Here is a 12,682-nt window from a genome sequence, read left to right on the forward strand (position 1 = left end):
ACACACACACGCACACAAATGCAAACCAAATTAATTCAGTATACATTTAATTGTTCATTATTCATTGCACATTTGCAGAGGTGCACAGACTCACTCAATGTAAAGCTTTAAAAAATACAATCTCAGTCATCTCTGACATGGGATTCTGAGTGCTGTCACATCATTTGTAAATAAAATACAGAATATGACAGATAATAAACCCTGTGCTTCTCTTCATAGTCTTTTTGTTTTGTTATAATTCTGTAAAGTAAACATTGAGAAACAGCTGGGCAGCTTAACTGGTCCACGTCAAAGATAGTTTTCATTCATATTTAGGTAGTGTAACTTTCGACATAATACATTTACATTTCCCTTTGTCTGTGTAAACACAATTTGTGTTCTAAAAAAAAAAAATGTGTCAGAGTTGGCCCCACTATTAGTGTAAGATACCCATATTAGTGTCACGTAACACTTGTGTAGAGAGAGAGAGAGCAGAGAACTCACATTTTAACCTCTACCAAAATTACAGCAGCACCTTCCACTATGGGCACCTCACATCGATCACCACTCTTTAGTACTTTTTGTGTGCATGCTCATTGCACAGAGACGCCTCGATCTCCCCCTTTAAGAAACAGTTTTACAGGTTTTACAATACATAACATCTCTCTCAAATTAAAAAAATAGTTTTAATCGCTGACTGTACACAATACCAAAAAACACATGTGCTCTTTGCCAATTATAGTATAATATGGTGCTTAGCTCCCTCAACACAGCCATTATTTGGCTATATAGCTGTCATTTAGTGGTATAGATACAGCATGTGTCATTGAGGCTTCTCTCCGTGAAACTTACGGTGTCTGTATCTCATGTTCCTCTCCTTGGCCATATTGTTACATGCGTTGTGCTTGTTGGTCTGCAAGTGGTTCCAGTACTTGACGAGTTCGCTGGGCTGGAACTGGTGGGACGTTATCAGGTGGCTGTACTTACAGCTGGAGTAAGACACCCGCCAGTGGTTGAAGAGGAACTCGTTGGGAGGCGGCGCCGGGTCGATGCGCAGCTTCGCCAGGCAGATGCCCACGTACACGTCCTCCAGGTGCAGCCGGCGTATGCCGAGAGAGGCCTGGTAGATCAGCTCGGCCATGTCCCCCGAGAACACGTACCCCGTGCCCGAGCAGAACGTGGGGTAGCGCTCGCTGGGGTACAACTCCGGCGGCATGTACCACTTGCTGTCGTTGTGTCGGTTCGGCGCGTATCCCCGCATGAGGTAACCCGTGAAGAACCTCTGCCTGGGCGGCAGGTCGGGTCTCAGCAGCTTCTGGATGAGATACTCGGTGTTGACGAACATGTCGCTGTCCGTCTTCATCACGTAGCGGGCCTGCGGGCAGTGCGTGGCCACCCAGTTCATGCCCATCAGGGTCTTGATGGTCAAGTTGTAGTACGTGTCCTGGTAGTCCTGCTGGATGATGTCGCGGTACACGCGGCTCTCCTCCTCGATGGCGCTCTGCACGTAGCCGTCCAGACTCTTGGGCGTGCCCAGCAGGAAGAGGCGAGCGAACACCAGCCCCGCCGCCACGCTCTCGTTGCCCCACGTCTGGCGGATGGCGTTGCGCGCGGCCGCCTGGCCCGGCTCAGCCGCGACGAGCAGCACGAGGAAGGGCGTGCTGTCCCTGCACTTGAGGGGCTCGTTGAGGATGTAGCGGTAGGGCTGGGCGCTGAGCCGGCCGCCCACTCCCATCTCCTTCTGCAGACTGTTGTTGGCGCCCATAGAGTCCTCCAGCCCCGTCATCACACCTGTCCTGCTTCCCGTAACTCCTCCCCTCTCGCCGCCGCCGGCCCCCTCGGCCGGCTGGGAGCTGAGGTTGAGCGGAGGTTTCGGCGCCATGGCGTTCCCCGCCGTCTCCCTCCAGACGCTCCTGAGGGACACGCTCTGGTTCGCCTCTACCTTGGGGCCACCGCCGCGGAAGCCCCTGACGGTGTACGCCAGCGGATTGTCCCGTCCGGACTGACTGCCGTGCCCGCCCGGCAGCCAGTCCTGCTGACTGAAGAACAGGAAGAGGGTGAAGAGCAGGGCCAGCGAGAGGAGGCCCGCCACGTGCGTCCGGAACATCGATCGTTTGACGGGGGGGCAGCAGTGGCGCCGTCTCCACTGCATGGTGCGGGCCGGAGGGGGCAGCTGCGGCTCAGGAACGGGCAGCTGCTGCTGCTGCTGCGGCGGCGGCGGCGGTGGCGGCAATCACATGAGATCCCGTCAAACATGTGTTTTGCCAACAGCCAGAGGGTTATCTGAGCCGGCAGACGAGTCGTGAGTGCAGCGCCTCGCTCCCGCTGGATGATGGGAGCGGGGTGGCGTGATCCCCCCCCCCCGCCTGCCTGCCTGCCGCAGCCGGGAGAGAGAGAGAGGTGATTAGGGCTCCTACAGGGAGCTAAGAGGGCGATGAGTCTGTTGCCATAGAGGCCGTTCCCGCGCTCTTCTCTGACACGGCAGACAAATACGGGGTCATGCTCTCTGGCCCGGGCTCCTTTAAAGCGATAAGGGTCACCCTCTCCTCAGGGGCTGTTTTCGCTCATCTGAAAAAGAAGAAACAGAGAGAAACAGGCTTGGCGAGTGTCCAATATGCGGCTCCTACACTTTGGCGATGAGCCATGTGTTAATCATTTGAGTTGCTGAATTTGTGTTTCCTTTTACGATTGCAGGCGTAACCTCCAGCCACCATTCTATTTTTGGTTTGGCAGTGGCATGCTTGTAACGATTCTGTATTGATCTCCTCATTGCAAAAACCCAACACACACAAGCATGCACACACACACACACACACACACACACACACACACACACACACACACACACACAGACAGACAGACAAACACACAGTGTCCTGTTATATGATGCAAGCTGACTTCACATTTTTAATGAAGGAGACCAAATCAATAAATCAGCCTGGTGGTGGTAGCTTTGATTAGATAGGGATTTATATAACAGAGCAGATATGTAGAGTAGAGAAAACACGGGAGATTTGCGAAAATGCTGTTGTGAGCATGACTGTGACAAGATGGAATGATTGCTGCTATGGAGAACGAACGACTGCATACAGTACATAGCACTGTACATTAGTGTGACCATGAAGACATGATGCATCCAGATGTGTTATTTAGTCGGCGGAGAATACAATGTAACACATATTATTTCCGTAGGAATCTAACGTCAAGCACATTCCCGTGAAATATCACACACTTTCCCCCCCCCCCATCCACACAGCAAAGACCATCTAATTACTGTATGTCTTCTTTCAAACAATACTACGTAAAATACTGAGTGTTACTTTATCCACTTGTAATTCAGAGAGTTTACAAGCGTAACTCGTGTGTATACTGTACACACACTGAGTCAAATGAACACACTTACAGTGTAGTAGAGACTATGGCAGTCTGGCGTTGCCCTTGCATGTCTATCAGCCAGCTCAATGCCTTAGGGGCAGAAAGTATGAATTGCGGGTTTGCACAACATGCGGTGCTGGGGCTTACGCTGCTCTGAGCTGCTTGGGCGAGTGTGTGCCATCAGCCCCCCATGGTGGCTCGACAGCCAGCGAGGAGATGCATCTGTCAGAATGAATTTTCAGGGTCCAGCAAGCAGTAGACGTGCTGGAGCCTCCTCTACTCACACCCAGCCAGCCACCCAACCAGCCTGCCTCTGGCCTCATTCACCCGGCATCCACCTTCCACCTGCAGCTGATATCAATACTCTGTGCTACCCATGGAGAGAGACCACCTAGGCAGCTGGCATTACTGACCGCACGCAGGCACACACACCACACACACACACACACACGCACGCACGCACGCACATATAAACGCATGTGCACACATAACCACATAGGTAAATGTGTACACACGCATACAGTAAATAAACTTGCATAAATATGCACACACACACACACACACACACACACACACACACACACACACACGCACATATTCTTCTCAGAGTAACATTTACAATGAGGAGTGCACACATTGATTCAGTCACTCACAAATGCAAACAATCTGTTTGAACAACCACAAAATATATACTGCCTATTCACTAATTATATATACACCAGACACTGCATACAGTCATTATGTGCTTGCAATTCCTTGCACACACACACTTGACCCCCTTGCTGTATAAATAATATTTTGTTTTCTGCACGTGCGTCTGCACACACACACACACACACACACACACACACACACACACACACACACACACACACACACACACACACACACACACACACACACACACACACACACACACACACACACACACACACACACACACACACACACACACACACACACACACACACACACACACACACACACACACACACGAAAGACCCTACTGAATATCATTGTACTAACTTAAATAGCTTCTCCAGTGTGCATCTGTTTACTGGTTGCCAGTGTCGCTTTTCTTTTTTTTACCTTTATAGTATTCATAAAATACAGAATTGCATATTCTACATCTCGTGGGGGGACGTGGTGGGCCCATAATTCAGCCTGGGAAGTGGAGTTGCGGAGGCCCTCTAGGCGCGCGGCCAAACTCCAAAGGCCGCTTGCCGGCGAACTGATGGCGAAACGAAACACCGACGAATCAAGGGCGTGCGAGTGCATTTTAGGTCACTTTAGGTCCTACAGTGACCTAAAATCATTGTCCATGGATGTCATGTTTATACCTGCCACAGAAGACAGTGCTGCATTGTTTTACACAAAAGGATTAAAAAAAAAAAATTAAATATGATTTTTTTTTAATTAATAAAAACAAAAAAACGGCCTGCCCAGACCGGCCTGGACTGGACCGGCCGTTCGGGAGTTGTCCCGAATTTCCCAATGGCCAGCACGTCTCTGTGTGGGGCTGATATTGAACTCCCAGTCTTCATTTCCTGGTGGTGAGTTGCATATCCGTCAAGGCAAGTGGCTGGGTGGGAACACGCTAACCTTTTCAGCCAAATGTGTTTACTGGGCATATATATAGGCAATTACTGGCCAATGAGAGAGAGAGGCGAAGGACATCTTTGTTATAAAGGTTAACATACTTTACATCAGAGCTTGAAAGACTTCCACTGTCGTCAACATGAACATTTAATTAGGCCTACATGAATGTGAACATGTACATAATGCACACGCATGCATGTGCGGTGTCTTACGGCTGTTGATAAGTGTGTGATTATATATATATTATAAGTTCAGGCCGTTTATCTTGTATTTTCTTGCACTTGCTAACGCTTTCCCTCATTAATTAATTTCCTTGCCTCTAATCATTGTCACTTCTATGCAATCCAATCAGTTTCACTAGCACGGATTGAGGCCGAACAGTTCCACAGCGGTCAGTAATCAGCAAGAAGGCGAAAGCAGTGACAGAGACGTACAACGTACAAATGGCACTGCCCCCGCATTCACATTTTTATCAATTAGTTACTGTAAATTAATTATTGTTCCACACACGCATAATGCCAGCTATAGCTTTGCAACCACGTACAATGCGATTGCAAATGCAAAAAAAAAAGATATGCACAGCCTATATGCTACGACAGTGCACTCTGTACACCAGGGGTTCTCAACGTTTTTGGCCGGGGACCCCCGGAAATGCTTTGGCAATGTCTCGGGACCCCCGCCCCGCCCCCTCCGGACCCCCAATATAAATTGACTGCTACAATAACCTTAACCCATTTTGGGCGGGAACCCCTTTTGGTGTTTTAAGCATTAGGTTATAATTAAGCTATTGAAAAATAGCAGATCTACAAGCTCGTAGCGCGCCACCGAGTGGCGTGCTACGAGCTTGTAGGTCTGCTATTTTTGAAAAATCGTGAAAATAAAATTTAAAAACGTCTTGTTTTTTTTTTGAAAATAATTTGGGGACCCCCTAAAATAATTTGGCGACCCCCCGAGGGGTCGCGACCCACGGGTTGAGAACCCCTGCTGTACACCATAGCTAGCTTTGCAATCACAACATAATAATGCAAAGACTGCCCTCCATGGTTGTGGTACATTGTGTCACTGCTTCAGTGAACACAGCCATGCAGGGGCCCGACGTCGAAATTAGAAAAATGTCTTCTAAATCATCACAATTTTCTGAAAAACCTCATGTCAGTGGTTCTCAATATTTCATGTCAAAAATTATATGTAATAGGCAGCCGACCCCCATCTGAAAATATGTTGTTCCAGGGACCTCACCAGGAGCAAATATTTGAGTTAAAAACGTTCACTCTGAAAGAATATATATATTCAAAGATTTGCGCCACATTTTCACGATTGTTCATAGCGCGGCACTCGGTGCCACGCTATGAGCTTGTAGATCTGCTATTTTTCAACAGCTAAAGCATAACATAATGCTTAAAACACCAAAAGGGGTTCCCACCCAGAATGGGTTAAGTTGTATACTACACCTATTACTTTTTTTCCCCTGAAAAGGACCAGTAAAGAAAATATCTTTGCTGAAACATTCCTTACAGTATGTTATTGCCAAGCGGTCCGAAGCTGTAGTCCTCCTCGCTCAGACAGTGACTGCAGGTTTCGTCACAGCACTTTGAGGAAGGACGTGATGTTATTGTATCCATGGATATACAACTGACACATATAGCATAGCATTTGCACGATTGAGGCTATCATGTTGAGCCTGTTTGTGACTGTGGCACATGCAGTGTCACCATTATTATTATATGGTCCCATATAATAAATATGAGCCCAAAGTAACCACACCTCATACACGCCTTTCTTTAAAGGGTGTGTCACTGCATGTGATATTTTTTCCCTTATCTCTTTTCAAACATATGAGCTCATTTGGTGGAAGTATGATTTACCGAAGCATCAACTATAGCCTAGGCTAGGACCACGGAGTATAGGGTTGTGTGTTCTTAAGAGATTTAGAGATTCAGCTGCTATGGTGTCACAGCATATATGGCTGTGGTTTATCTAGACACACGCACCATCCTCCAGGGCTATACTGTAGGTCACCACAGCCCACACACCTGCTCCTTAAAATGACTCACAACCACATATTAGTGTGAAGCCATTGGTTTAATTTTTGGATGTGCTACCTTTTTGGGGTTTTTTTAAATTCCGATTTTTTGATGTATACTGGATTTGGGTTTAGCACTGCACTGAAAACCATTGCCTCTTTTTCTCATTTAGTAGTGTGACGCCGTTTTATTGTAGCCAACAAGTTGGACCAATTTGTCCTCAATATTGAAGAGGGTGGAGCAGGCATGGGATCCTGTAAATATTGTATTAATTAGTGATATAAGTTTTGCCTGAGAATGATCAATCATCAACTTATATAATATCCTATATGCACAGCTTTGTGTGTAGGTGTGTTCGGAATGTGATGATTTAATTGGCTGATGTATCATGTATGATGATAAGAGCGCCCCTCACTTCACACAAGTGTGATCCCCCCCCTCCCCCTTTTTTTACATTGAGCTTGGCAAATACTGAATTGGCATTGCACATGTACGCCGGTGAAGCCACAGCAATAAATTATGGGTGGTTCAAAAATTAGACCCTATTAAAGTTTCATAGTCTGGTGGGCAGACTGAACACCCAGATGGTGAGTCTAAACCGCTGCTTTCTAAATGTCCACCTCAGCAGTTAGCAGCAGTTATCCCTGAGCATGTGTAGGGGCTTAAGTGCCAACAAAGCGCACAGATGGATAGCTGTTTTAAATTGGATAAAATCTGCGTTAATGGAATTGAATCAATCAAAGCTCGCTGGTTCACACGCACTGTGAGAATCACAGACAGGACTCGACAGGTAATCTTGTCTTGTGAGCAGTCTAAGGTTTTTCTGGACGGTAGAGGAGCGAGGGAGCGTGCATGAGCAATGCAAGACGAGCCCTGCGGTGCAGAGTAATGGGACGGATGGGATGGGATGGGATGGGCAGACAGATGGATGGACTGATGGATGGATGGAACGGTGGAGTTCTGGATCAAAACCCGGAGGGTTATAGTAGAGGAGAGAGGAGTGGCAGAGATGATGAATGAATGATGAGAAGACGGGGATATAGGGTAATGTGAGCTCTGGATCTGATGAGATGCGTTGCATACCTTCTCATCGTGCTGCTGCTGTAGGTGTATACGGTGGTACGGCTGCAGGCGGACAGAGGGGTGTGAGCGTGAGTGTGCCTTGTGTCGACCGACACACTCGGCACGCCATCACCGCCTCCTCCAAAAAGCTGGGGTAGTATAGTGTCCTCCTCTTCCAGACCCCTGTCGTCTGATCACACAATGCACAATCCCCCTCACTGGATATCTGGAGGTATTACAGTTGGCATCGCAGCTGTCCGTTTGCTCTCAGCAGCAGCTCCTCCACACACAGTCATCCAGATCCTGCACAAACCTTTGGATGTTTTGACTCCTCTCTTGCTATGACTCCCTTTCTACCCCTCGTGATTCTGTGGTTCCGTTACACAGGGCAGATCCTCTCAGTATATGCACTCTCTCTCCCCCTCTCTCTCCCTCTCTCTGCTTCAATAGCTTTCCCTTTTTGCTTCCTTTCTGGAGGTGTTATTCAACGTAGAATGAAAACAAGAATCAGTGTCCAAGCGTGTTTCCTCTTCTCCTCCATGCATCAGTTAGTTATCCAGAGTCACCATGCAGCCCCGCTAAGGAAAGCGAGGCAGCAGCTGAGGAGACAGAGTGCGGCTAGTCCCTCACATTGCTATAGGCAGGCTGATGAGGTGCAGGCAGAGGGAACCCAGATAGAGGAGGAGAGCAAAAACAAAATCCACTCCCTCGCAGCTCTGTTTCCAGGTCAGTGTGAAAGCATGGTCCCCCGAGTCCCGACAGGATGGAGAAAGAAAAAAACACCCACACCACGCAGGTCTCTTTCTCCCCCCCCTCCCTCTCTCTCTCTTTGTGTCAATGTCCCGCTCCCTTCTGATCTCCTATTTCTCTCTCTCTGGTTCCCAGCTCTGTGTTGTTCTTAGAAGCAGCTGCTGGGCTGTGGTGGCTGCCTGCCTGCCTGCCTGCCTGGCTGTCAGGCACCGCTACACTGACGGAGTGCTCCCACGTCACTGCATACTTAGCAGGATATCCCACGTGACTCGGTTAGGTTCTCACTCCCTCCTCAGCCCTCCCTCCCTCCCTCCTATCCTTCTGCATGCTCTGTTCTCTAACCCCATGCATGCAGCCTATCACCAGCCAGCCCCCTCTCCATGTGGACGGAAAACACAGAAGGGGTTTAAGTCCATAGTACTTAACCACTGGCCAGTCGTCTGATTGCAGCTGGATTCTTCTAAGCTGACTCCGCCAAAAATATATAATATATATACCCTGTACATAAATAAAATTGCATCACTGTTATTTATGCATGACTGCCATAGCATATTATGTTCTCTCTCTATGTTTGCGCCTCTATGTTATACGTTTGTTTAAAGTGTTCTAAACAAACATTAGAAAGTCCAAAGACTTGGAGGTCAGATATGACGTAATCTCCGAAAACCAGACATTGGAGGGGCTCGCGCCTTTCTCCTACAATTCTTTCAATTCAATCTGAATTTATTTGATTGACTTTGAGACTATACTTCCAAAGCCACCTTGGCCTATAATGGCCCCACTGTATCAGTGGTACAGGGAGGGAGGGATGGATGGATGACACATTACCCAACTCATTTACAGACACAACAACACAACACAAATCCTGCATCAGCTTTCACGCACCTCTGCACACATGGGTGTTCCTTGATATGGGATTAAATAACGTCTCGTTGCTGCTTATACTGGAGCTCCAAATGTGGTGCATTCATGGTGCCCCACGGAGAGGACAAAACAGGAGCAAATTAAACCATAGTTCATGTAAAGCAGGGGTTCTCAACGTTTTTGGCTGGGGACCCCCGGAAACGCTTTGGCCACGTCTCGCGACCCCCGCCGCTCCCCCACTCCCAAAACAAACCGACTGCAAAAATAACCTTAAGAGAAAATATCATGAATGAATACTGAAACCAGATATAATCATTAAGGAAAGTTTATGCATGTACAATGTAAACTCTTCATTTCCATTTTCCAGCCATGCAGTTGCATTTTCTTTTTATATAATTTGGGGACCCCCCCAAATAATTTGCCACCCCCCGAGGGGTTGCGACCCACGGGTTGAGAACCCCTGATGTAAAGCATACATGGGCAACTGGTGGCCCCGGGGGGCCACACACCTTCACTTAATGTGGCCCTCAGGTTAATATCAGGAATACTGGCATAGTGTTGATTTCAGCTGTAACAATCCCAAACAGGCAAACATGACCCGCTAAATTCAGTCTGTATTAGTAGCTAAATGTAGCATATACTTAGTGATAAGAATATAGTTTGGACCGGTACTGCTGTCAGAAGTAGGTGTAAGGAGTTTGCATTGAAATCATAAAGAACCCAGGAGACTGAATATTATGCTTAATATGATATTATTATTGAAGAACAAAAGTAAAATAAACTAGAAAAAGTGCCCTTCTGGGCACAGGTCTCCACCAGGAGGATAGGATTGTGTGATGTTTGGCAAAATGTTTAGGAGTAATATAAACATGTTTGTGTGTGTGTGTGTGTGTGTGTGTGTGTGTGTGGCGACTTGGCCTGTTGTAGCGCCACCATGAGGCTGATTTGAAAACTGTCAAGTGGCATTTCTTCCTCAGCCTAGTAGTGGGAATAGGCATGCAGTTTCACCGCAATCGGACGCTGCGTTGCGGAGTTGTGGCAATTTGTACAAAACGGGCTACTCCTGAAAACTTTAGAAGCCAATCGTAGGCAATCAGGATGGATAATGAGAAATCAAACAAATCACATGATCACATGACTATGGAGAGCATGTGTACAGATTTGCGTGAAATTTGGATAAAATCTGAAGGAGTAATATTAGAAAATGTGTTTTACATATGTCGGCCTCCTGGTGGCGCTATAAAGAGCAGATGTTAAAAATTCCAGGCAAAGGTTTTTCCTTGGCCTCTAGGGAGTGTTCATACATGGTTGTACACAGATCTGTGCAGTTATAGGTAAAACACAAATCGGCCAGTTATAGCGCCACCATGAGGCTGAGTTGAAAATATTCAAGTGGCATTTCTTCCTCGACCTAGTGGGAATGTGCGTGCAAAATTTCACGGAAATCACACCATGTGTTCATGATTTGCAGCATTTTGTTTGAAACGGAGAACTCCTGCGATTGGAAGCCAATCTTAGCCAATCAGGATGGAGTCTGAAAAATCTGAAAGACCCGTTTCGTTGAATGGCTCTAGAGAGACTGTGTACCAATTTGCGTAATGTTTGGACAAAATCTGTAGGTGTACTGTCAAAACATTTGTTTTGCACAAAGCGGCCTCCTGGTGGCGCTATAACAAGCCAATGTGAAAACTTTGGGGCAGAGGTTCAGCTCTGGCATTCAGGGAGTGTGTGTGCAGAGTATGGCTGCGATCAAGCCAACGGTGCCAGAGATTAGCTGTTCACAGACGGACGGACGGACACACGGACGGACTGCATAACATACTCTCTCCCCATGCCTTCGGCCTGGTGGAGACAACAACAATCAATCAGATATAAACAAAGTAAATTCAACCCAAAAGTAAGTCGAGGTCAGAGTCAGAGTCAATTGTTCAGCTTCAATTGTTCAAAGTCATTCAAGGAAGGTCAGAGGGGTAATGTGTGAGGCAGTGTTTGGGTGTATGGAGTAGTTATGGGGGGGAAGTGTGTGTTTGAGTGAATCAGGTTGTTGTTGGACTTAGCTCGCCATTGTGGTCAATTGTTCATCATCATCATCATGGGGTTTCAAAAACCTGGCCTGAACACAAAAAGGCCAAATTAAATATCTTGTCAAAATAATAAAGGTAGCCGATCTACAAGCATACAAAACAAGCATTTACAAATGTCAAATCAAATAGTTTCAAACATCAAATGAAAATAACCAAACAAAACAATTCAAACATTTCAAACAATAAACTCACCAATTTAGTTCAAGTGCATCCAGCTCATCCAGCTCATCAGTTCGGTTCACCAGAGTGTATTTGGAGGTCTAAAACCAATGTTGATCAGTGTTAATATAGAGTTTTGTAATAAAGATTGGTAAATGGTAAAATGTTTGTAGAAGGGATACAGACCTGCCACAGCCAGTGATGTGCACCTCACTGACTGAGACAAAAGTGCTGTGCTTTATACTAGGGTGTGGTGGTGATTGCTGATTGCTGATTCCAAACTGGTGTGACTGAGTGAGTGATCGGTGTGATGAGCTGTGAACTGATGCAGATGGTACCGTGACCAAACAAAACAGAGATGCAAATGCAGACAATTATAAACCTGGGTTACATAAATGACTAGTAATACAATTGTATTGTCTTTATTTATGTCCAATGTATTTGCATTTAAGTTCATAAAGTTAACATAAGTATATTAAATAAAAATGATACTTTTCATGCAGTGCTCAAAACGTGTCGCAGTGCAACGCATTTTGAGCTTGTAGATCTGCTATTTTCGCTACGACAGTATATATGCAATGTGGCCCCCTGAGTGTGGAACTATAGTGGCCCTCTCCATCGTCACAGTTGCCCACCCCTGCTGTAATGGAAGTCACCACGTCAGGAACATCAAGCGAGATGGAGAGCGGCCTCTACTTGTAATGCCAGTAGCAACTCAGGCAAGCACAGTAAATATTGTAAGGTATCACCACTGCATAGGAGCCCGGGTGACTGAATAATTAATAG

At 46.7% G+C, this 12,682-nt stretch overlaps 1 protein-coding gene across 2 annotated transcripts; it reads right to left on the minus strand.

The window, feature by feature from the left end:
* Window positions 1-222: 222 nt before the first annotated feature.
* b3galt2 (UDP-Gal:betaGlcNAc beta 1,3-galactosyltransferase, polypeptide 2) lies at window positions 223-12,103 on the minus strand. 2 transcript variants are annotated; one of them, XM_079506387.1, is made up of 3 exons: window positions 12,083-12,103; window positions 11,930-11,997; window positions 223-2,547 (listed from the first exon to the last, which is right to left on the minus strand). In XM_079506387.1, exon 3 carries the CDS (start codon window positions 2,129-2,131, stop codon window positions 803-805), a length of 1,329 nt encoding a protein of 442 aa, XP_079362513.1. In that variant the 5' UTR covers window positions 2,132-2,547; window positions 11,930-11,997; window positions 12,083-12,103; the 3' UTR covers window positions 223-802. The 2 variants fall into 2 exon arrangements, with proteins under 2 accessions (XP_079362513.1, XP_079362514.1); XM_079506388.1 differs by lacking the exons at window positions 11,930-11,997; window positions 12,083-12,103 and adding an exon at window positions 8,061-8,763.
* Between the last annotated feature and the right edge of the window lie 579 nt (window positions 12,104-12,682).

This window comes from Electrona antarctica (assembly GCF_951216825.1).
Source record: "Electrona antarctica genome assembly, chromosome: 7".
In the NCBI taxonomy this organism is placed as follows: domain Eukaryota; kingdom Metazoa; phylum Chordata; class Actinopteri; order Myctophiformes; family Myctophidae; genus Electrona; species Electrona antarctica.